Consider the following 23,826-nt stretch of genomic DNA (forward strand, 5'->3'; position numbering starts at 1 on the left):
ATAGGCCTTTAGAGTCAAGAAGCAAACCACAATCTTTTTTAAGATTACTGTGCCACATCAACCACAGTTCATCAGTCTTCAAGGGGTCATTTCATGAAGAATCAAATCCTCCCCAGTCTGACAAGGCCATTTATTAGAACTATGCTGCAAAAATGTCTCATTTATCAATGCATCAACACATGACCTTCCATGTTTACATGTGATACTTATTTGTTGTTCAGAAATGTGGCCCATCCTGTCAAGATGAGCTAATAAGGAGAAAGCATATTATTCCTAAACACCAGAAAAACTAATGATAAGAGTAAAATGAGGAAAAGTCTGTCAAATCTTGTGCTGTTCCTGGCTGTGTGTGGAGCTTGCTGCTCTGCATATCATTTTGAAGGGAATTAATATAAGAAAATAGTGTCTGAAGCTTTTTTCAGTCTGATCTTAACAGTTTGTGGGGAGGGTGAAAAATGAAAAAAATAAATAAAAAAAAGGCACAAAAAAAACTTTACTACTGGGAAAAAATAAATAGTAAAAAAAGGAAGGAAAAAAGAATGTATATGATCCCTTTTAAATTGCAAGATTGCAGATTGAAGTTGTAAGTGCATTCAATGACCTATTTTCTCAGCAACTCTAAATTGTCAGTCTTATAGTCTTTTAATTGCGGTCAATAAGAACTATAAATCTTTTCAAAACAGAAGCCATAAAACAAACCAAACAATAATATGTCCAAAACTGGCCAGCAGTGTGCAAATGTTAAATTGTATGTCATTCACCAGCATTTTAATTGTACAGCTAAACTGGTATGAGTAGAAATCAATGTCGGTCTCGCATGCTCTCAGCCTTTTGTCGTGTGACCTCTTTCTCCATTTCCCACTTAAAGGCAGATGACACTTACATGCAGCTGAAGAAGGACCTGGAGTATCTCGACTTGAAGGTGGGCTCTAGTGGATCTGCCTTCACCTTCCACCTCCTTCCACCTCCTCCCTTCCTCTCTCTCAAGGCATAAATTCTTCCTCAATTTTCTTTTCCTCTGACTTATTCTCCGTAATAGCTGATCTGCTCTCTAACCCTAAAGGACATGTAGAATGATTTTAGATACTGATGATTACATGCATTTACTAGTCCATTATATATTATATATTAGTCCATTTTTTAATTGCTCACTGAGAGCCATGTGTGATATTTAAGCTTTTACTGCTAAGATTTTATGCTGTAATTTAGCAATGAAAAGTCTTTGTGGATGCATGGATGTAGTGACTGGCAATCTGTAAAGATTTAAAGTCAGGTGGCTGATGGCTGTACATTTTAAAGGTTCTGTAAGCCATTTTTATGGAATAGCACTCAAAATAAAAATCTTGACAGAAATTACCCTACTATCTGACACATATCAACACATGTTGTTGAAATTATGGTCTTGGTGAATGTGGGCCACTATTGTAGCCAATCAGAAGACACTCTCTGCCTGTCAGTCATTTCGATTTTTCTCATTTGCTGACATCGGGTTTGTTGACATGCCTTGGAGGGCGGGATTTTGTGGAGAGGGGCTGGTTAAAGTGTGCCAGAAGTTAGAAATCATGAACATTGCTTACAGCACCTTTAAGAATCCACGTGGAGAATTTGACATGCTCTCTGCTGTATGCCACTGCTTATGGGGATTGGAGGTCAGAGGTCAGATTAGAATCTAATTAGCTGATTTACACAAAATTGTCTTTTCAAATGGCAGTGGCATCAGTAGCCTTGGTAACTCTTGATTTGCTTCACAAACTTTGCAAACCATGATCCCCAACATTCAGTCCTGTTTGATGTGGAATGTTTCAGTTGAAATAGATAGTAGTGCCTCATGTTTTAATATTTAAAATGTATAAGATGCCAACATTTTTACACCCAGTTTACAGAAACCTTTTTATCAAAAGATCCTTCTAGATCAAAATGATTGAACCTCTCATCTATTCGGTACACAATGCGTTCTGTGGGTGTGTATGGATGGTGTACACACAAAATGTGACCTGTTCATGCTTTCACCTGCTACACTGATCATTTCTGTTGGGTGCCTTGTACATGAACCGCTCTTGACAGGCAGTCATACCTGTATGCATGTGGTATTTGGACACGATAATTGTTTATTTCAAAAGCTTAAGTTCTTTTTCAAAGGATGTCCATTGTTGCTCTTTGGAAAAATATCAAAACCGCTCTGATGAGGTTTTGTCATAGAAATTGCATTGTAATTGTGCCCATTATGTGAAGTCCATGCTAATTATTTCCATGAAGACGTAAAGATTTTTTCTACAGTCTGAGGTTTTCTGTTCACGAGTGAACATTTAAAGACAGCTGCTCTTACTTATAGAGTATCCTTAAGCTAACCCCTGTTTATCACTAAATGATAGTCTTTCAGTTGGTTGCAGCTTGTCTTTGGGTTCATTCCCACATGGTTCACGTTAAGTTCACAGCTGATGAAAAGTATTGATACTTTGCCAAGTAAAAAGCCGCACTTTGGGTGGATCATTGAAGCTGAGTTTGTTTACATGGTCTGATTTCAGCAACGTGTTTATCAATAGACTGTACAATCTTGTTGGTCTGGCAAAAAATATGAGTTGCTTGATCGATGCCTCATAGTCTTGATGTTGAAACAAATGTCTTGGAAATTGTGTGAGCTTTTGTATGTGTTGAATTTAACAGGTAACTGGACGTGACTCGCTTAAAGATCGACCACCTCGGCCTGTTAAAATAGCTGAAAGTGACATAGATGTAAGTTTCTCTTTAAAAAATGCCCACTTTTTGACCCCTTTCTCCCTACTTGTTCTCGTTCTCTGTTTGCTTTGCAAAAAAAATAAAAATAATAATGGCAAAAAAAGCCGTTACTAGAGCCTGAATATATGAGTAAACAAAAACAGGCAGCGGAACACACTGTGGGGAGAAGCGAGCTGTTGCAGTGTCAAGCCAAAATTGAAACTATCGACGAGGGCTTTTATATTCAGTGCTCAATTTAAAGAGAAAAATACATGCAATGGGAGTTTTGTACTTTGAGCTTGTAAATTTTTCAGTTTGATTTTTGTATTCCAGTGCTCACTCTGTTTTTCATTTGATCGGAGGTAAATAATGTTGAAGTCCTGGCTTTTCATCATTAACAATGTTTTAGTTTTATAAGAATTTTGTTGGTGGATTTATCCAAGTGATGAATATTTAATGCTGTTAAAATAACAATATGTGGCTTAAAAATAATAACAGCTTAATAATTAATTGGAGGGAATGATAAACAGAGCAGAGAATAAACAGGCAGAGTGAAGAAGGCTGTAAACAAGAAACTTCTGCAGCTTCTGTCTCTCGCGCTCATGCACACATACCCTATAACCCATTTTTCACGGAGAAAATGCTGTTTGTTTCTGCGAATAATGACACCAAAATTGTCTTGGGTGAAGGGAGTTTATGCTAATGAATATCTTCAATAGTGGGAAATGTTGAATATGGAATAGCAGAAGAATGTACTCCATCGACCCTCTGTTTTGATATGTCTGCATACTTTTGTAATGTAGATTCTTTTCTTACCAGTGCACTCTGCATAGTGACCAGATTTTATTGCTGCTTTTGATTGTCTGCGCAGGTAAAGCTAAGTAGGTTATGTGAGCAAGACAAGATCCTTCAGGAGCTGGAGACAAGGATACGGACACTCAAAGAAGACAAGGTTTAATAAAAACAAAACCATAATACCACAAAAAATACATAAATAAATCATGTCTTCGGTCTTAAAGGAATATACTATTTGAGCACAATCGACAGCATTTTTGACAATATTGATTATCACCAAAATGTATTTTGACTTACCCCTCCTTTTCTTTAAAAAAAAAAAAAAAAGCAGAAATCTGGGTTACAATGTGGCACTTACAATGGAAGTGAATGGTGGCTAATCCGTAAATGTTCAAATACTCACTGTTTCAAACATATAGCCACAAGACGTAAACAATATGCTTGTTAACATGATTTTAGTGTGATAAAATCACTTACTAACCTTTACAGTGTAAAGTTATACACAAAACTTCGTTGCCACGATGATGTAATGTCAACAAACCCTAAAACGACTGTAAAAATGACGATTTAAACAACTTTACAGCTTAAATAATACATGACTTTTAACAGAAGAATTAATGTAAGTGCTTTTATAAAATTATAAGCTTCACATTTCCACCTTTAAACCCTCCAAAAATTGGCCCCATTCACTTCCATTGTAAGTGCCTCACTGTAACATCGATTTTTTTTTTTAAAGAAAAGTCATAATTTTTTGTGGTAATCAACATTATTCCACAAATGCTGTCGAATGAGCTTAACTTGTATTGAACCCGGAATATTCCTTTAATGAGTATTTTTGTGTTGTTTTTTTTTTTTAGTAAAAAATATCCTAAACATCTTTAAAAAAATCTTTAATTATTTACCTGATGAGCACAACTGCATAAAAACTTAACTTAAAAACAAAGCTTATTTTCAAAGAATGTATCTTGAATATAAGTTCAGTATATTCCAAGATATAATTAGCAAGTGAAAGAACAATCAAAGGTGACAGTGGCAAGGATCAAACTTTGTAAGATATTTAAGTAGATCAGAAAAAACCATGGAAGGATCAGAAACTCTTTAGGCTGGCACATTTTGAAACAGTTCAAGGCATCCATACATTCATGCATACACATGTTAATTTGAACAGATTTAATTCGGCCACATAATATTATTGATATCATTGACTACATTGTTGTTTAAATAAATGTAATGATTATAAAGACTTTTAATAAAGTATCATTATAGTTCACTGCACAACAAATAAGTGTATTTTGTCCTGTGGCACTAGCAGATTTTTTAAGCATAAAAAAAGGAAACATGACCAAGATACTCATTAAGAATATGATTTTTATTATTATTATTATTTATTTAGTTGATGGTATTTAGGTGATAAGCCATTTATTTTCTTTGTCTCTCTGTCGTCCTTTATCCTCTTCTCATTCTCACCCCATCTAGGATAAACTGGAGTCAGTTCTGGATGTTTCCCATCAGCAGATGGAGCAGTACCGGGACCAGCCGGCTCATGCAGAGAAGATCGCCTACCAGCAGAAACTTTTGCGGGAGGACGTAGTGCACATCAGGGCGGACATTTCACAGGTGTCTACGGTGAGGACATTTACCCAGGCCCATACACTCGCAGAAAATCAGCTCATTGCAGCTTCAGTATTGAAGTTCACTTCTGTCATGTGATGGGAACAGGAGATGGAGAACGCTTGGGCAGAGTACAGCCATTTGGAGAGAGATGTGGACAGACTGCGATCAGCCCTACAAGACCAGATGACCCACAGTGCTCTCTCTCAGGTCAGTATACCAGTGGAGAAATCTTTCATAACCGCTTCTTCAAAAACATTTAAATCTTAACTGAAATTTGGAATCTGAACTGTTTAAATATTTGTAAATATTATGATCAATATTAAGTAAAAAAGATATAAAATAAGTAAAGGTCGCAGTTAATTCACCACATTTCAGTACATTCAATAATTGCAAAAATAATAACTGTTATGAAACAGATATTCTAAACAATCTCCATGTCTTCCATTGGTTGAATAAACAGGTAGTCTTACCACAAATTTATGCCATAGATGAAATTAATCTGACATCACACTGTAGGAAACCGCACTTCCGGGTTCTTTCGAGCAGCAGATTTCAATGGTGGTAATAGGCAGCGCTGCTGTTTTAATAATCTTTGAAGCTTTGTAGAATGTAATAATGTTTTTTAATGTTAATACAAGTTATTATAAAGGAATATCTATGGTTTACAGTGAAGAAATTATGTGGGATCTTTTCTGAAATATCAGCAAAACAAGTTTAAACTTGGTTCAATGAGCTTGTATGATTATGTCGGACATGTATCAGGTTGATGAATACACATTCTCATGTTTAACATGCTTCTAAAGCCTAAGAAATGTGATATATAAAAATGTGCTTTGAGCACACAAAAAGTTTTTTGGACAAAGGTACGAAACCAGGATATGATGGCACACAGGAGGGCGTCTGGTGCAAGTAAATAATATTTGAAAGTCCACAATGTTGAAAGTCCAACAGAACCACAGTGTATACAGTTTTCAGGGAAATCAACCTACAAATGCTTACATATAGCACCTTTAGCTGGGATAGGAGAAAGTATTTTAACAGTGACAAATTTACAAACAGCAGCTTGTTATCTGTAATTATAAATACTATCTTGTAATTATAAAACATATAGTTCTAACTTTAAATTCTGATTGCATGAGCCCTGTTCGAAGCAGTTATAAAATGACTAAACACATACAGTATGTGTGAGCCCACATTATACAGTATATTAATGCATCAAGTTGCTGCATTGCCTTAACTGCAAACAGCCTACATTTGCATAATGAACCGTTTTGCTTTGTGGAAGAATTATTATGATGAATATTAAAAATACCTTAAACTGTTTATAGAAGATTGGTATCTTTCATCATAGTGCTGTTAATGCAGTTTTATAAAAGCGAGTCTGTGCTTCACAGTGATTTTACATTGGGCAAGGGTGTTTTAGGCATTCCAATAACGCCATGCTAAAAACACTCCCAACCCATTGTAAAATCACTGTAACGCACAGACTCCAGTGGCTTATTGCTTTAATAGAGGGCAGAGGTCTTTCTCTGCTCAAGCCATAAAATGTATTTCAGCTTTTATCTTTTTAATGCATACTTCCAAACTGAAGTATTGATACAGCATCAGTGGCAGACTAGAGCAAAAGATGTTAAACTGTGTCAGCCCACTTTTCTATTCAGCATGCACCTCTTAGTCTGGTAATTGATTGAGAAAGAACAAAGTGATGAAAGAGATGTGGAGCTCTTGGAACTGGAGTGAAGATCTAATGTCAGTTTTTGATCAGTCTGATAGAGCCGTATGAACAAGGCATGCAGTGTCTCACATTATTGATTTCTCAAGTGTTTGTGAGAGAGCACACACAGACACAGTCAATAAATTATGGCTTGTTCTGAAAATACAAATAAGAGAAAATCCTATCCTTACTTCAGTGTTCTTTTGAGTTCTAAATTTGCCTCTTAGAAAGACAAGCCTCGAGGTCATCATATTTTTTTTTTTAATAGTGATCTCAGTAATAACCAGTTATATAAAGTATTCTATTCTATTCTATTCTATATTATTTTGTGAGATCTGGTTAACTTCTGTGTTGAATACTGTTTGTACCCCCAATGTAGTTGAGTTGCTGAATGTTTGGTTCATCTTCTATTGAAGAAATCATTGTTCGTTTTAATTGTCTGTAGTCAGGGAGTTTCTTTATTGCAGTTGGTTTGTCTTTGGTGTTAGAACTCTTATTAATACTTAATTGATTCTTATTCACAGTGAACTGGTTCGAGTTAATATCAGCTAATAGCATAACACATCAGCTTATTTGTATGTTTATTGGTTGTCCCTGAGGTAACTTTATTAGAACCAGTTTAGTCCTCAACAATTAACAGTAGCAATAGAACTGTCTCCGTCCAAAATGTAATCTCCACCACATCATGTGTTAACCTCTTCAACTCTGGGGCATTTTTGGGCTGACGCATTTTTGGGCTGATGCTCCCACTCAAATTTAAAAGCTCACCATTTACACATTCTGTGGACTAATTGCCAAAAGTTGGTCTCATTTTTTCAAATATATATTTGTTTGTTTGTTCTCTTTCATTTGTAAGCATGTAATTCTGGTTCTGTTCACTCCATCTCCCTCTAAAAAGTCTTATTTTATTCCACTAGATAAATAAAAATAATTTTTCCTCTATCTCCTTCTGTCACAAAATGACGATCTGAAATGTAGTTGGCACTCTAATGCATATTAGCCCTCACAGATGTGCTTGTCCATAGACATTCAGTCTAATTTTCAAATTTCATTCAGTCTAATAGTCGAATATCTCAGCCTCTGAGTGGACTAGAAGCTCAATCAGTCATTAGAAAGCTGAGATCCTCCACTTTGTGATGATGTATAACATTATCATCAATATTCGATTACATACAGTACTGTGCAAAAATTTAGGCATGTCTCCAGAAATAGTACCATAAATAGTTTTCATTTATCAGTTAATGTCATACAAAGTAAACATAAAAAAGCTAAATCAATGTTTGTTGTGAAAACCTCCGCATTCAAAACAGCACCAATTCTTATAGGTACACCTGGTCACAGTTTTTCTTGGTTGTTGCCAGATAGGATGTTTCAAGCTTCTTGGAGAACTTTCCACAGTTCTTCTATCTATTTCAGTTGTCTCAGTTGTTTCTGTCTCTTCATGTAATCCCAGACTGACACAATGATGTTGCGATCCGGGCTCTGTGGGGGCCATACCATCTGTTGTAGGACTCTTATATTTTATTATATTCTATTTGCAAAAGGAATGTTTGGAAGTCTAAAATCGATATTTCCTATTGACACATTAAAGCTGAAGATATAAATAACCATCTTAAGACAAAGGTTTTTGTGAAGTATCTTATGTGCCTAAGACTTTTGCACAGTACTGTATAATTCCGATGATTTGTTTAGCATGTTTTTCCTGCTGGACCACATATTTTGTTCTGGACTCTAAAATATAACATTGGATTATTCACCTGAGCAAGCTTACAGACGAGTAAAAAAAATTGGTAATTTTTGAGAAAACTGCCTAAGGTAAATGTAGAAATAAAGGTGTTAGCTATTTGGGGCTTAAAGCAGCAGTGATCGGCACATAGAAGAGACATTTGTATTTGATGTCTTACTGATATCATATTTCACTTTGCTATTCATTTGAAAATCTTTCAAACTGTGGTATTAGGGCAACAAAATAAACTGTACAGTCGAATTGCTGAGAATGAGAGCTTTGAAAAACTTTTATATTCATATTAATATTTCTACCACATGACCTCTAGGTGGCTCTAATTCGCGATTGAATGTTTTCAGGCCTTATTTTGTTATTTCATGTAACATGCAGAAGTGAAAAGTTCAGATTCTAAGCTTTCAAACGATACCCCATTTGCCTGACTTACGTATTCAGAGACATGAACATTTTAAGCGTAAATATTTTTCGCAACATAGCGCTCCTTTATGGACCCGCCGGTAGGTCCGCAGAGTTGAAGAGGTTCTTCTCTCTGTGCTCACACCAACAACAAAACAGAAGATTCACAAACCGTTTAAGTTAGGTTATTCTTTATCAAAGATGCTCCCCAGATCCTGGTACAGGCTGTAGGCTGCTCTCACCTTGATTTCTGCAACCCACTTTTGGCCGATGTCTCAGCGTTTGCCTTCACACCTCTGCAGCTCACTCAGAAAGCTGCATCACAGCTGATTTTTAACCTTCCAAATGTAAATGTATGACTTTTTTTTTTTCTACACTCCCTTCACTGACTCACTCTGGGTTAAGTTTAAAACCTTCGTCCTGGCATACCAATGAACTAATTCCCCTTATGGTGGAATCAACTTCTTCTACATGTAAGATCTTTTTTAACATTAACTTAACGTAGATACAGCTTATAGCTTTTCCTTGGTAGATAACCACTTTGTTTGCATACCAGCCTCCTGTTAATCACTGCAGTCTCACATTAGAAACGAAAACCCTTTTACAGTAAGTAGGTAATTCTGATATATATTAATAAAACCTTTGATATTCAACTAGATAATGCATTATTTTACCATTATTCTTCTATAAATGTCAGAGCTTTAAAGTTATAAATTATTCTTGTTTTGTCACTAGTAACAGACAGTTCTGTGGTGTTACATGTGGTAATACCAAAGATATGAGCATTCAAAAGTGAAAACACCTGAAAATAAAATATCTACTAATATTTGCTATTTCTTATGAAAAATATACTTTTTATTCTATGTTTTACTTCTTTGTATTCTCCACAGACACAAAAATGTGACATATGTCTGAAAACTTTGTCACATTTTTAAAAATGTGAAAGTTTTCATACTTTTAGATAAATTTAACAAAACTTTTGAGATATCAGACCTACCAAGTGCTTTCAAGTTCCATGGCAGTTTGTATAACATCTTCAAAGAAGAAAAAGTTTAATAGCCCATTAAAGAGCAGGTGACATAATGTATTGTGTAGTGCCACAGACACTGAAATGAATATTTACATGAAAATTGAGAGTATTTTATATATTATTGTAAGTAATATGTATAAACAATCAAGAAAATGAGTAAGCAATATTTCCAGTGATTTTATTTTTTATTTTTTTTTTATTTTATTTTTTTTGTCCAAACAAGTCCTGTGAAAGTTATGTTGACCTGTTTACATTAAAAGCTTAATTATATTTCAGTTTAAGTTATAATTTTTTTCTTGAAAGAATACATCATCATAAGTTTTGTCAAAGTAATTTTAGTTTAATTGTATTTTCATTTGCCTGCAAACGGTTTGCAACACTAATCAAAGAATGACCCGAGTCAGTCTGGATAAGAGTGTCTGCAACATGGCTTAAATGTACTTAAATGCTTAAATAAGCATATTTTTAAAAACAACGATTCTATTCCTTCCTTGTTCTAATCTTTTATATTCTATTGTCAATTTTATTCTGTTTAATCTGTCGGCTGTGCATTCCATTTCCTCCTGTGCTATTATACAGTATTCTATCCCTTTAACATGCTTGGAAGTGTAACTTGTGTTACTGTACAGCAAGAGAAGTGTCAGCTGAGGAAGGAGCTGTGGAGGATCGAGGATGTTCTGGCGGGCCTTAGCTCCAGCAAAGCCAACTACAAAGTGACCATTGACTCTGTGCGGAACCCAGGTGAGAGCGGGCCCCTGCCTGCCATCACCCCCATGCACTGGAACTCAGAGCGAGGTACTGAGGTCCGTCACTACATGCAACTGTGCTTACCGAATGGAGGTGTCACTGCTAATCATGCATGTGTGTTTGGATGTTTGTGTGACCCAGAAAGGAAACTCGTGCCTTCAGCGTCATTGTCCACAGTGCCTTCTCTCTCTGCAAGCCCTTCCATGGGAGAGCTAAAAGCTGCCCATCACAGTCCCCTGCAGCTCTCACAAACACCCCTTAAGTCAAAATGGGTGAGTGAGTGCAATGCAAATATCAAGACCAGGATTATTATAATTTTACATTGTTAATTTAGTTTTTATTTCTATTTTATTTTCAATTTGTTATTCCAGTTTAGTTTAGTTTTTGTTGGTTTTCATTTTATAACTTTTTTACAGTGTTTTCTAGTATCAGTTTATTTAGTTTTATTTTAGTTTTAGTAATTTATAGCTGCCAAAGCTAATGCTTCAACTAATATATTTTAAAATGTCACCTGTTAAATTTCTCAGGGCACTGTTGTGTTACTGCTATCTAATGGCCAGCCTGGTCTCATGAAAATTATGTGACTGAGGCAACATTTTTGCAAAACAAAATGATGTGCCTTATTACACGTTTGGCTGCAGTTTCCCAGTGAAATGTCCAGTGGGGGGCGCCAAAAGCGAGTGAAATGTTGTCGTAATCATACGAGGTTTTTAAGGTGAATTTTAGACAGAGGTTTTAATGAGTAAAACGTACTTCCTTAACCTAAAACTTTAACATAAACCTAACCAATAGTGATATAAAATGAAATGAGAGGTAGAGGCAAAACAGGCATCCTACCCTTAACCAATGCCTAAACCTAACCAGTAGTGCCCAAAAAAAAAAGAGAAATGAAAAGCATATAATCTGATGCAACCATGTAATCCAGTGTCACTTCTGTGACACTCTCGTCTCACGTGTCAGCTTGCGTGATTGAATGGTTTCGATCCGATGTCTTCAAAGTTTACAGTCCAACACTATGCGGTGAGCTACAGCAGAAGCTAATCACACTGGATTAAGTGTGTAAATGTAGGTTAGTCTGTAATACAGGTGTTAAAATATATAGTTTTTCAAATGATGCATTAGAGTAAAAGTGTTTCAATATCATAACATAACAGTGTGCGAATCGGCCAATCAGGAGATTATCTGTTAATAATTAAATCTGTAGATAAGCAGTTCAGCAGTTAAAACATCTGGGGTCGTATTACAGAAACATCTGTTTCATTCAACTCTAGAATTCTATCTTATCTTGCTTGAAATTGTCAGATCTTAAAGTGGTCATGACATATCCTTTTTTTATAATTGTATTATCTTCCCTGAGGTCCACTTATAATTTTAGTATAGTTGTTTTGCACCAAAACAGTTATAATTTTGTCATATATAATAATTTTCCACTCTGCCTCTGGCCCTCTGTCTGAAACGCTCTGTTTTAAGCTGTCTGGCCCTTTAAGACTTCAATGGAAATGCCCACTGTCCTGATTGGCTAACATCGTGCAGCCCTTCCAATACAGCTATATTTGAAACACAATCCGAAGAAAATTAACAAACTCCACACTACATTTCATGGTTAACACATAACATACACCCAACACATTTCATCTGAATATATTAAACTGTTCACTCAAGCAGCACCACCGTTAAATATTAAACAGTCATGAAATATTCATGAATAAAATTGTTTACTGTGTATGATAGCAGTCAGAGCCGTTTGTCTAGCGCATGCTTATGTAGAAAAACATTCAAATTCAGATAGACACATGAAGGTGTCCTGTGTAAGTCCACTTTGGATGAATCTCCCATGACAGGCCCATCTCTCCTCTTCACTTGTGTGACTGACTGAGCACCAGTGGGCGGGGCCAAGGGTGCAATGACAGAAAAATAGGCGTTGTATATGCAGATGTATTTGGTCCTTGTGATGTCACAAGTTCCACGAATTCCAAACAAGTCATTTTTGCAGCTTGGTTTAAATAAATGCTCTTTTTCTGTTAAGGAGGAATTTTTCAGTTCTGAAACTTACAATATGTTTTATAGTACAATGACCTCTATATCTCAAAAGATTTGATTCCTCATGTCATGACCCCTTTAAGTTAAAATCTGACAATCACAAAGTTAAGACTTTTTGCCCTTTAGCATGGTACCTGAATCAGAGCGTGTGTGCTTTATGTTGCTTTGGAACTTTGGAAGAGGTTGAACATTATATCCATTTTATGGACTTTGCATATAACAGCCTGGGGAAGATGTGCCACCAAGACCCCCGCTCCCGCAGCTCTACAGCCCTGACGAACACCCATCTGCTGTGCCCCCTCTTCCCAAAGAAACCTCAGTTGTCCGCCACACTTCAGTCCGTGGCCTGAAACGACAGTCCGATGAGCGGAAGCGCGATCGTGAGATTGGGCAGTACACAAACGGAGATCAAAAGGTGTGCCACTCAACTACCCCCAGTCAAGTCCAGTTTCATTTGTTCTGTTCTGTGCTTCTGAGTGAATTGTAGTGGGGTTCTGAAATTTTGTCTCCTGGGACATTAGGTTGAGATACGTGCATTTCTCAGTGAGCCTGAGCTGCTGCGAGTTGGTGGACAAATGGGGGGCTTGAGCCGTGACGGTGGCTACCAAACCCTTCCAAACAGAGGTACTCGCACACACCCAGACCCAAACATGATAGCCCAAATTTGAAATTTGAGTCACATTCATGTTGTTTCAAACTGAAATTACTTTTTTTCTTTTGTGGAACATAAAAGGAGATGTTACTGTAGCAGAATTGTATTAGTCACTATTCACTCATTGTGTTCTATGGAATAAAGGTTTGGAACAACATGAGGGTGAGTAAATGATGACGGAACATTCTTTTCCGTTAACGTGGATTCTTTATTATGACTTTGATAGAGGTGGAGAATTAAGCTTGTTATTTCATAGTTATGAACCTCCAGCTCTTAATGATAGTAAGTTTGTCTAATCCAATTCAACTTTTTGTTAGGTTTGGCTGCCTCATCTTCAAGACTAAATCAGTCAACAAATATTTCATCGTTTGTCACCCTCAGAAGAGGAGTCACCACCACAAGCTTGAAGGTAGGTGGCCAAACAGGCCCTGTGAGTGTTTTTTCTGTTTAAGAGTCAGAGGGAAATAAAGGCGTTGTCATAGCTTACTTTGGCAGAGATGACAAGTGGCAGGTTGATTAGATGCAGCACCCAGTAAAAACCACTGAGCTTATGAAATAAAAACAGCCAGTATGGGTTTGAGCCAGACGGTACTTTGTGAATTAATTACTGCTGTAGTGCTGCCATGCGGACTGTGAACAATCTCTGTGTGTTGCTCCCACCCTGACAGATTCATGTAGAAAATATTGACAGAAATGAACACACAGCAGAGATTTTTATTTAAAGCCATGAAAAAGTCTTAAATATCTTAAATAACATAGAAAAGGTCTTAAATGGTGTTTGTGGACATCTTAAATTTGTTGGGACTTTTAAAATATATTGATATTGTACCTGGCAAAGATTGCTGTTTGGTCCAAATTATGGTTCTTTTGGCATTAAAAATTGCCCTTTTAAAGGAATAGTTCACCCAAAATGTTCTCATAATTAACTCACTTTTATGCTGTCTCAGACTTATAAGACTTTCTCTCTTCTGCTGAACTTAAAGAAATATTGATGGATATTTGAGGTGTTTTTGTCCATACAATGCAAGTCAGTGTGCTCCAAAAAAGACAAAAAGGCTCCTGAAGCAAACCGATCAGTTTTGGGTAAGAAACAGACCAAAATGTAACTCCTTTATTACCAAAAATCTTGATATCTGCAGTCTCCATGATTTGAAGCTCAATTGCACTTTCTTGCGCTAGACACGTGAGACATGCGTCAAGAGCGAGGAAGTGTATGTGTAAACCATTCATACAGTTCAACTAACATATTGACCTATTTGATGACTACATTTTTTTCATTGTGTAGTTGCATGAATGTTTCTTAACATATTTTTTAAAATTAACATTAAAAAGTCTTACAATTTCTTTCATTCCCTTAAACCTGCAGATACCCTGTGTTAGGTGGCTATACTTGCCCAGTAAATAAATAAATGTAGTATAAATATTGATTTGAGTTGAAATAATTAAGAAGATATAACTATATGAGAAGAAAGAGACCAAAGAGTGGTACGAGAGACATGAAACAACTGCATCAATGTAGGAAGTCAGTTGACTGGGACATCAGTCCATTAATACTTAATCAGTCATTATATAAAAATAGTTGTATAAATGTATAATAAAATCACATTAATTTCAAGAAGTCGTGAATGAACAGTAATAAACAGTAAGAATTCTCTACTAAGTGGGCATAGTAGATGCACTCCTCCTCCCCCCCCCCCCCCCCTTGAAAATTGCATACATTTCTCTCATTCCTCCTATTTCAACTCTCTCTCTCTCTCTCTCTCTCTCCACACTTTTCTGTGGTGCTGTTTATTTCAGCATTATTAACACATTCACTGATATCTCCTAGGAGAGACCAAAGAGTGCCTTGGAGCAACTATACTCTGGGGAGCCCATGCAGCAGCGTGGACGCATGAGTGCAGAAGAGCAGCTGGAGAGGATGAAACGTCACCAAAAGGCTCTTGTACGAGAGCGCAAGCGGACGCTCAGCCAAGGCGAGCGACAGGCCTCCTCATCTCGCGCCGCCTCTGCCTCTAGACCCGTGTCTGCAGACCTGGGATCAGTACGTTAGAGCACAGTGACACATACAGTACTATCCTCGAGAGAGGACTAACGCCCTGACATAAATGCACACTCAGCTACTTACACTGTTTTGGTGGAGAACTGTAAGGTTTGGCGTTAATGTGATCAGCATTTTACTAAAGTAGTGTTACCGCAGGTAAGTGGGTATGTGAGAGGTGTTTTGTGGAAGGAGGAGAGAGAATCTTAATGCAAAGGAAAGTTACAAGTTATAGAGCCACACAGATGGGCAACAGTATAAGAAGAGATAGGAGTTCTACTGTACATTATGCCAATTAAAGTGGATACATGTGTTTAGATTACTAATAATGAAAGTTGCAATGAACCAATACACTCTGATGAAAGCTTCAAACTACTCTAATGATTCACATGCCTAATGGTATTTAATTTTAACCTTGGGAGGTGGATCTTAAGGGAGTTTCTCCTGTGCTTCTAGCTCACGCAGTAGCCTTCTGGGATCGTGAATCAAAGCAGTATGCTTTTACTTGGGGGTCTTTGAATAAGGGGTCTAAACACCCTAACTAACACTAACATCAGAAAGCTTTTTTAACCTCTCTTTAACACTAACCTAATGCTCCAAGTTTTGGGGAAAGTGGTCAGCTGAGTTATAGTAGTTGCTCAACTAAATCTCACAAGCTCTCAAACCTTTTAGATATCCATCACTCAGCCAGCGTTATTACAACGTAATTACATTGTAACTACAGCGTAAAACTGAAGCTACCATTCCCCGACTCTACTGTGCTTACTTCACTCATTTTTTTTAATTATTATTATTATTTTTATTTATTTTTTTTGACTAATTTCGTCCAATTTCACTTTTCACATCTGGCTTTCTAATCATTTAAGTCTAACTGAAGGATCACAAGGATTTTTTTTTATTATTGTCAATTTAATGTTCATTCTGCAAAATCTGAATTTAAAGATTTACTCTAGCTAACCTGGTTTTATCATTATGAAATCCTTGATGGGTTTATAATTTTACACCACATCTTACCAAAATGTATTTGCGTATATGCAATATGAATAGCTTTAATGGGTTAAGCATGAATGAATTAAAGGAGTGGAAAAAAAATTACACTGTGTCTCCAGTGATGTTTATTGTTCTACTTACTGAACATGTTTTATTAATCACTTTTACTCTCGTAACAATATAACAGAGAATTCTTGCATATCAATAAGTTGCATAGCTCTGTTTTCTTCTTTATGTTTTTTATGTAGATGTTTGCACATAAGAAAATAAACACTTTGCTAGTAAAACAGAAAACAAGGCCATTGTTCTTTTTCTGTGTACTGTGAAAATGGAACCGAAGTGTCTTTCATGACACAGTTTTATTTTGTCCAGTAAGCACTATAAAGTCGGGAATAAAGCATGGAATGAAGTTGTAGATGGATCATTTTAATAATTTTTTTTTACTCCGTAAGAGTGTTTTACTCTACGGATTGAGAGTTTGTTAACAAGACACTTCACACACAATCACTCCAATCACTTTTACATTCTACAGCGGTACAATAATTATGCTCAGATAATATGCAATTATGCTTTGGGTTGCAGTTTATCTCAGTTCTGCATGTGTATTAATTTATTTATTTGGGGGTTCTCCTCTTGAAACTTATATCATATAAAGAATGGAATGTTTCTTATAAAATAACATATAAAACACACAAGTCATTTTGGTTATGCCACAAACACTCTTTTGGTGCATCAGATGTGCTTGTAAGAAGTTCAGAGGGATTTTGGAACTTAATTGTTTGGTGAGAACTTATCATGCTTTCTGTGTGTTGCTATAATCGTTTTGTTCTTAGCTAAGATGTCTGTCACAGCAAGATCTCTTGAACATTAAGAAGTGAAAATGGAAGCACTTTTGTACACTTTAACTGTTCTTCAAATCAAGACAAAAAGCCAAAAGTATTGTATCTGACACAATTTGCTCTGTCAGGACCTGAGTTGCATGTGTGAGTTGTAGGTTGACCCTGTCAGGGCTCTGAGTGCTGTGTGTCTGTGTGCCCTCAGTGGAGGAGAGAGCAGGAGTTTGATATGCAGCTCCTGGAGCGGGCGGTGCAGGGTGAGGAGAAACCAGCTGAGCACACAGAGAGACAGCGCTCTCACTCCGATGAATGGCTTACCCTGAACAGCAAACCCAGAGAGTTGGACCTAGAGTCTCTGGACTACCAGCTGGACCTCAGCAAAGAGGTAACCATTCTGCTGTTGGCCCCCTCTTCAACTCTAAGAGGAGACCTTCAGTTGAAATGTGTCAGGGTCGTATGAATTACCGTTTGAGGCAAACTAATGCAGAAAACATTGATGAGAAAGGGTTAGAATGGTTTCATAATCTCCCATCTTCAAACAGTTGCAAAGAACTGTAGTGTGTTTGTGTTAAAGCTGCAGTGTGTAATTCCTGTGCTACTAGTGGCACCAAATAGAATTGCAAAAATAATGATGGATTCCAAACAAGTTTCCCAAACATTCCCTGGGGTAACCATTGTTTTACTAACAGATAGTCCAGCCCAAAATTTGCTCTAATGATTGAGCCAATATTATTATGTCAGGTCATTTTGAAACGGCCACTGTGTTCATACTTTTCTTGGAAATCATCATACAAATGGCTGACTTATAGTTAACTTTGTACTTCAGCTGGGATTATAATAATAATAATAATAAAAAGACCAGAGGTTAAAGTGCAAATGACAATCATATCTCAGTGACACTATTAAACTACCCTTGAATCTTAAGCATTAACATACTGTATCAATGGGAGGAAATTGATTATATTTAGCTCTTTTTTTTTTCCAGATTAAAACTAGAATTCAGGGCTCTTTAGGACAACTAAAATGTGTTAAAAACGTATTCATTAAAAATGTGTATGTTTACAATTCCTGTATAGCTGTCTAAGCCACAGAAGGTGGCTATCCCTGAGCGCTATATAGATCTGGAGCCAGAGGAGCCCCTCAGCCCTCAGGAGATGGAGGCCCGTCACCGCAAAGTGGAGCGTATCAAAAGCATTCTGGCCAAGTCTAGGTATTGAAATATCAGCGCTTAAGCTGTATTGCACCAATTTGTGCATTTCTTTAAATTCCTTTAATGCCATTGTAAATGCAAATAAGCTTTCCTGTATATTTGCAACATCAGGAGATTGTAATTTTTAATTTATTTAACCTTGCTCAATATGAGCCTATCAAATTCATTTATCTTTTTTCAGCTTTAGCAGCAGTCAGTGACTCGTTTCATTTTGACTAATTTATCCATCATTCAGCAAGATCACAATAAAACATTCCAGATAAACCTTTATTAAGTGCAATGAAAAGCACACTTGAATCCTGAAAACACACTTTCCCAATGATCAGTTCACAAGTTCTTGTTTGTTTGAATTTCTCAATCAATATATCGAGTTCTTATCACTGATTTCCTTTTTTTTTTTTTTTTTTTTTTTAAGAACTTGTGGAATTCTGATGTGTTGTAAAGTGGGAAATGGCACGCTTTGAATGTTTGGAATTTAATTCATAAGATGCACGGCTTTCAGTATGGGAAATCCAGCACAGTTTTCAAAATGTTGTGTAGTGTTAAATCCAGAACAACAAAACATTTTTTGCCACTTCCTTGATACAGGGGTTAAGTTTGCAATGCAAAAAGAGTCAAAAAGGCCCTTTTGCTGGTTTTAATTTATTTGTTTCTTTCTTTTTCTTCAATGGAGTTGTTTGTGTGGTTTGAAAACCATATGCTAACTCCTGCAGACTAGCCCAGCCCCCCACAGTGCAAAACATATATTACATCTATGATAAATCACACTAAAGGGGGCGAAATACAGGTGAATTACAGCTAAATTATCAGCTAAATGAACGGGTGTATACGGAACAATAAACATTCATAATATAAATGGCTGCTACAATATTTGAAGGGATGGTTCACCCAAAAATTATAATTCCCTCATCATTTTCTCATCTTCATGTTGTCTCTAATTTGTCTGACTTTCTTTATTTGAAGGATGTATGACATTTTTCATAAAAGTAATCCATATGACTCGAATGGTTTAATCCATGTCTTCTGAAGGAAAAACAATTCCTTTGGGTGGAAAAAAAGGACCAAAATGTAAGTCCTTATTCACTATAAATCTTGACATCTGGTCAGATTGGAACACAATGCAGGCTTCAAGGTGGTGATGCTTTGATGCTACATGCAATTGCCAGGTACTTAATATAGGTATCATTATGCATCAATACGTCAATAATCATTTTCTAGTGTTTATCATCAGCCATTTGGCTAATATGGTATATTTTTAAAATATCCCCAAAAAAATCATGATTTATAGTGAATAAGGACTTAAATGTTGGTCTGTTTCTCAAAACCCAAAGCTATCGTATCGCATAAGAAGACATGGATTAAACCACTCGAGTCATATGGATTACTTTTATGCTGCCTTTATGTCCTTTTTGGACCTTGAAGTTTTTGGACCCCATTGACTTGCATTGTATGGACACCTCATACTACATCCTTCAATGAAAGAGAGTTTGGGATGACATGAGTGTGAGTAAATAATGTGAGGATTTTCATTTTTGGGTGAACTATTCCTTTAACAGAGCATCCTCCTGCTGTGGCAGTGTATCATTTTGTTCACCTTGAGCTTGCCATTGTTCACTTTTGTGTCTGTGTGTTTTTGTGTGTGAATAAGTGTCCAGAATATGCCGCCTCCAGCAGCAGTAGATAAACCAGTGCTCTCAGACATAGACTCGGCTCTACAGGAGCAGGAGAGGATCATCACCATGTCCTATGCTTTAGCATCAGAGGCTTCACTCAAGAGCAAACAAGTGGCAGGTAAACGAACACTTCCACTATGTATTACTACACATATACTGTAGACTGTCTCTGCAGTAATATAGGACTAAAGCACCGTTTTAAGTCTAAATTGTAGCGGCTTCACATAAACAAACCAAAAACCAATGAGGAGATAAGCAGGGAGATAACGTTTGTGACTCTTAAATAAAAACAGTCCAAAAAGACTTGCATCTTGAGTTTTATTTTGATGAAGACTCCCAAATCCAAAGAGCAAACATTGATAAGTTCCAAGACATGAGTAAGGTGAATGGTTTGTGTAATGTAGACAATATGACGATTTATAACTTGAACGATTTATACATAAGTCAACAAAAAATATGTTTTTTATTACATCAATTGTAATACAATCAATACATCTGTCTTCTTTAGTGAATTCATGTAGCGTTTTACTAGTACAAAGCCAGTACAGATTGATGTTTACCACAACTTTCTGTCATGTCAATGTGAGGTCAATGTCTAACAGTCAAAATGTTTGTAAAAAACATCAATATTTGCCTCCTGCAGAAGTTAAATTTTGATCACAGGTCCATCCAAACAGCTAATTTTGGTCTTAATCTTCACCTGATGAACAAATCAACTTCTTTCTGGAAAGGCTTCAATTACTTTTCCTATTATTCACAAATTGCAAGGTGTTGAATCGTCAACTAAGAGCACAATGTCACCTGGAATGAAGTTGCAAACTACAGCTGGTCATTTCTGCCTTTCTTGAAGTTGAGGTAAGTATTCTCTTGTCCATCGTTTTCAGAACAGATCTAACAGGTGGCAAAGGTGGTGTGCTCTTTAGAAGTAACAGATGGTTTGGTGTCAGTGCTTCCAAGTCATTGGGATCAGTAGACGCTTTAGTGTTAGAACGTCCATTGATGTTTGATTCCACTTCGCAGTGATCAGTATGTGGGACCTCTTCATCAAGGTGTTGCTTTTTTAAGGTGAAATTAAGAACTTCTCTCACAGACCTGATTACTCTTTCCCACGTTCCTCCGTGATGTGAACCAGTTGGAGGGTTAAAACTCCACTTGATTCCTTTATGCAGAAGTGTGTTATTAATCTGTGCATGGTTCTAGCTTTAAGTGGCTTGTTTCAAGTCAGAGAGTATTTGCAAGACTTCTCAATGCTTCTCCTGCTCTTAACTTTAAAGGGTCCAAAACAATCAAGTCCAACATAAGTAAATGGAGGTTTGTTTGGAGAAACTCTGTCCTGGGGTAAGTCTGCCATTTGCTGTTGCTCTGTTGCTACACACAAATGTCGACAGATCACACACTTGGACAGTATTTTCCTAATAGCTACACTAGCAAAAAATAATCTAATATTTTTGGCGCAGCCTGGATAACGTAGTTTCTACCGCCATGACCTCTTGATGTATGTGTCTGAGAAGGATACTGGAGATGTGAAAGTCCTTCTCCAGTATAACATGATTCTTAGACTCTTCAGGCATAGCTGCCCTACTCAGCTGTCCACCAACTCTCAAGACACCATCTTCAAGTATTAGATTGAGCTTGTAAATGTGACTGCTCCTTTTCACATTTTTTCCCTTTTGCAAGCCTGAGAATTCAACAGGAAATCCTTTTCTCTGGCAATAACAAATTACCTCCAATTCAGCTTTCTTGAGCTCGTCCACTGAAAGATAGCCGTTGCCAGATTGAGCCTTGATATTTTCCATTTTCTTTTCCAAAGATCATCTCTGTTGATCTCCATCCATGCCAGATTGTGCTAAACACATTCTCAATCATTTCCTCCTTTGACTTGGAGACTTAGTAGTTGCTTGAGTCTAAGAATCCAAGCCACTGACCTCTTTAAGTAGATCTAAGATGAGAAGTGATGGATAAAGCATGTTATAACATCCATGTTCTCTTCAATTTCCACAGCATTGACTATAGCACTTTTTTGACCGCTGGATCATCTGATAAACATTCTCCCAGGTCAGTAGGATTGATAGGCCGCTTCTTTTCAAGTTGAAAAATAAACTAAGGTCCAGACACCCATGCATAAGCACAAAGTAAAAAGCACAAATAATGTAAAATGACAAGTGCCAGGAAAAAGAGCTGAGAATACACAATGCTTGTTAAGTGAGGCTAATGAGAAGACCATAACAACCATACAATGAACATTTCACCCCTGTATGACTGTGCCAAAATCCAACTGAAAAGACTACTCTCACATATTATGTGAACAACTTGAAGGTTCAATTACTCTTAAAAGACCACAGTAAAAATGAAGAAATACTTCAGAAACAATCACACTAATGTTCATCTGACAATGTCAGTAAAACTTCCTAAATCATCATACTGACAGCTCCAGAATAACTGCAAACATGGGAGAAAGGGTCCGTCCCACTTCCAAGCATCTGCGATGGAGGCGTGATGAGGAAGAGGAAAGAGCAAAGCCAAGCCTATCAGCCACAACGTTAATAACTGAACATTATTACTTATTAGTGCAGATCTGATGGGTAAAGATGCTTGCTAATTGAGAGACATGTTGGATCTTTCGGGCTGGGAGGAATCTCTTGATGAGGCCACTTTTTCACAGCCGATCAATGACCCAGATGAATATGCATTGAGGCTTGTTCACTCTGCATCCCGTGGCAGCACTTTGAACTTGTTTCTGAACTGGCATAAAAGCGCACCATCTTTCATCTTCACTTCTTACAGAGGCCTCACTACCTCTGCCAGGTCTAACCTTCAGACGGGGAGCAGTGTGACTCTCTGAGTCACACAGATTTACAGTCAATCCATCCTGACATGATGGATCTTTATGTTTAAGGCAGTGAGGCGTAGTCAACAATTATCACAATTTTTCCATTGGAGAACATGTCTGAATATCTTATGCAAGAGATCTCATATGTGAAGGCATATCAGGGTTATGATCATTCACTGCATTACTTTATGGGGTTGTTTGAGTAAAGAAATTAACTAAAATAGTCAGTAGCTTGGTTTCTATCCACGTATTTTTAGGCACATTTTGGTATATAGCATAAAATCTACTGGATGGAAAAACCAAGATGTGAATAAAATCTCCAAAATGTGCATAAAAAACTTTAACACTTGCTTAAAGAAGAAATGTGCATAAACTATGATGGAAACACATTTACCGAATAAACTCCTGTTGAATTTATTTGGAATACAAGATGCGCATCAACAAAAGTCATGTGACTGATTTTCGTTCATAACTGGACTAACCAGCGGACCAATCATGACATCTGAAATGTTGCTCTGGTCATCCTAAAACATCCTAAAACAGTGTCCTGAAAATTCATAGCTTGCATAGAGTTTGCAGATAAGTCGAATACAAACTTGAACTGTGCCAAAGAGCAGGTTTATTGACACTTTTAAAAAATATATTATAGATCTGTACGGCAAAGACATAAGGAAGGAGGAACACCCCTGATTTTAGTTCTTTAAATCTTCTCTGACAGAAAATCTTCAACATGTTCCAAAAAAATTACGTATTATGATTATTGTAGCGCAACCTCTGAGAGATTCCACAAAGATTTTAAAAC

At 36.8% G+C, this 23,826-nt stretch overlaps 1 protein-coding gene across 19 annotated transcripts in view; it reads left to right on the forward strand.

The window, feature by feature from the left end:
- LOC127450491 (pleckstrin homology domain-containing family A member 7-like) overlaps positions 1-23,826 on the forward strand; it is a 163,877-nt gene that overhangs the window by 134,696 nt on the left and 5,355 nt on the right. For 10 of the 19 annotated variants that reach the window (XM_051714720.1, XM_051714657.1, XM_051714730.1 and 7 more), the window contains 14 exons: positions 869-988; positions 2,665-2,733; positions 3,587-3,667; positions 4,987-5,136; positions 5,230-5,331; positions 10,638-10,803; positions 10,897-11,027; positions 13,019-13,210; positions 13,317-13,419; positions 13,765-13,856; positions 15,276-15,488; positions 17,517-17,696; positions 18,388-18,521; positions 20,170-20,312. In XM_051714720.1, coding sequence (XP_051570680.1) covers positions 869-988; positions 2,665-2,733; positions 3,587-3,667; positions 4,987-5,136; positions 5,230-5,331; positions 10,638-10,803; positions 10,897-11,027; positions 13,019-13,210; positions 13,317-13,419; positions 13,765-13,856; positions 15,276-15,488; positions 17,517-17,696; positions 18,388-18,521; positions 20,170-20,312 — 1,876 coding nt within the window. The remainder of the gene's footprint in view (positions 1-868; positions 989-2,664; positions 2,734-3,586; positions 3,668-4,986; positions 5,137-5,229; positions 5,332-10,637; positions 10,804-10,896; positions 11,028-13,018; positions 13,211-13,316; positions 13,420-13,764; positions 13,857-15,275; positions 15,489-17,516; positions 17,697-18,387; positions 18,522-20,169; positions 20,313-23,826) is intronic. The other 9 variants (XM_051714709.1, XM_051714807.1, XM_051714755.1 and 6 more) reach the window with 5 other exon arrangements.

This window comes from Myxocyprinus asiaticus, chromosome 2, assembly GCF_019703515.2.
Source record: "Myxocyprinus asiaticus isolate MX2 ecotype Aquarium Trade chromosome 2, UBuf_Myxa_2, whole genome shotgun sequence".
In the NCBI taxonomy this organism is placed as follows: domain Eukaryota; kingdom Metazoa; phylum Chordata; class Actinopteri; order Cypriniformes; family Catostomidae; genus Myxocyprinus; species Myxocyprinus asiaticus.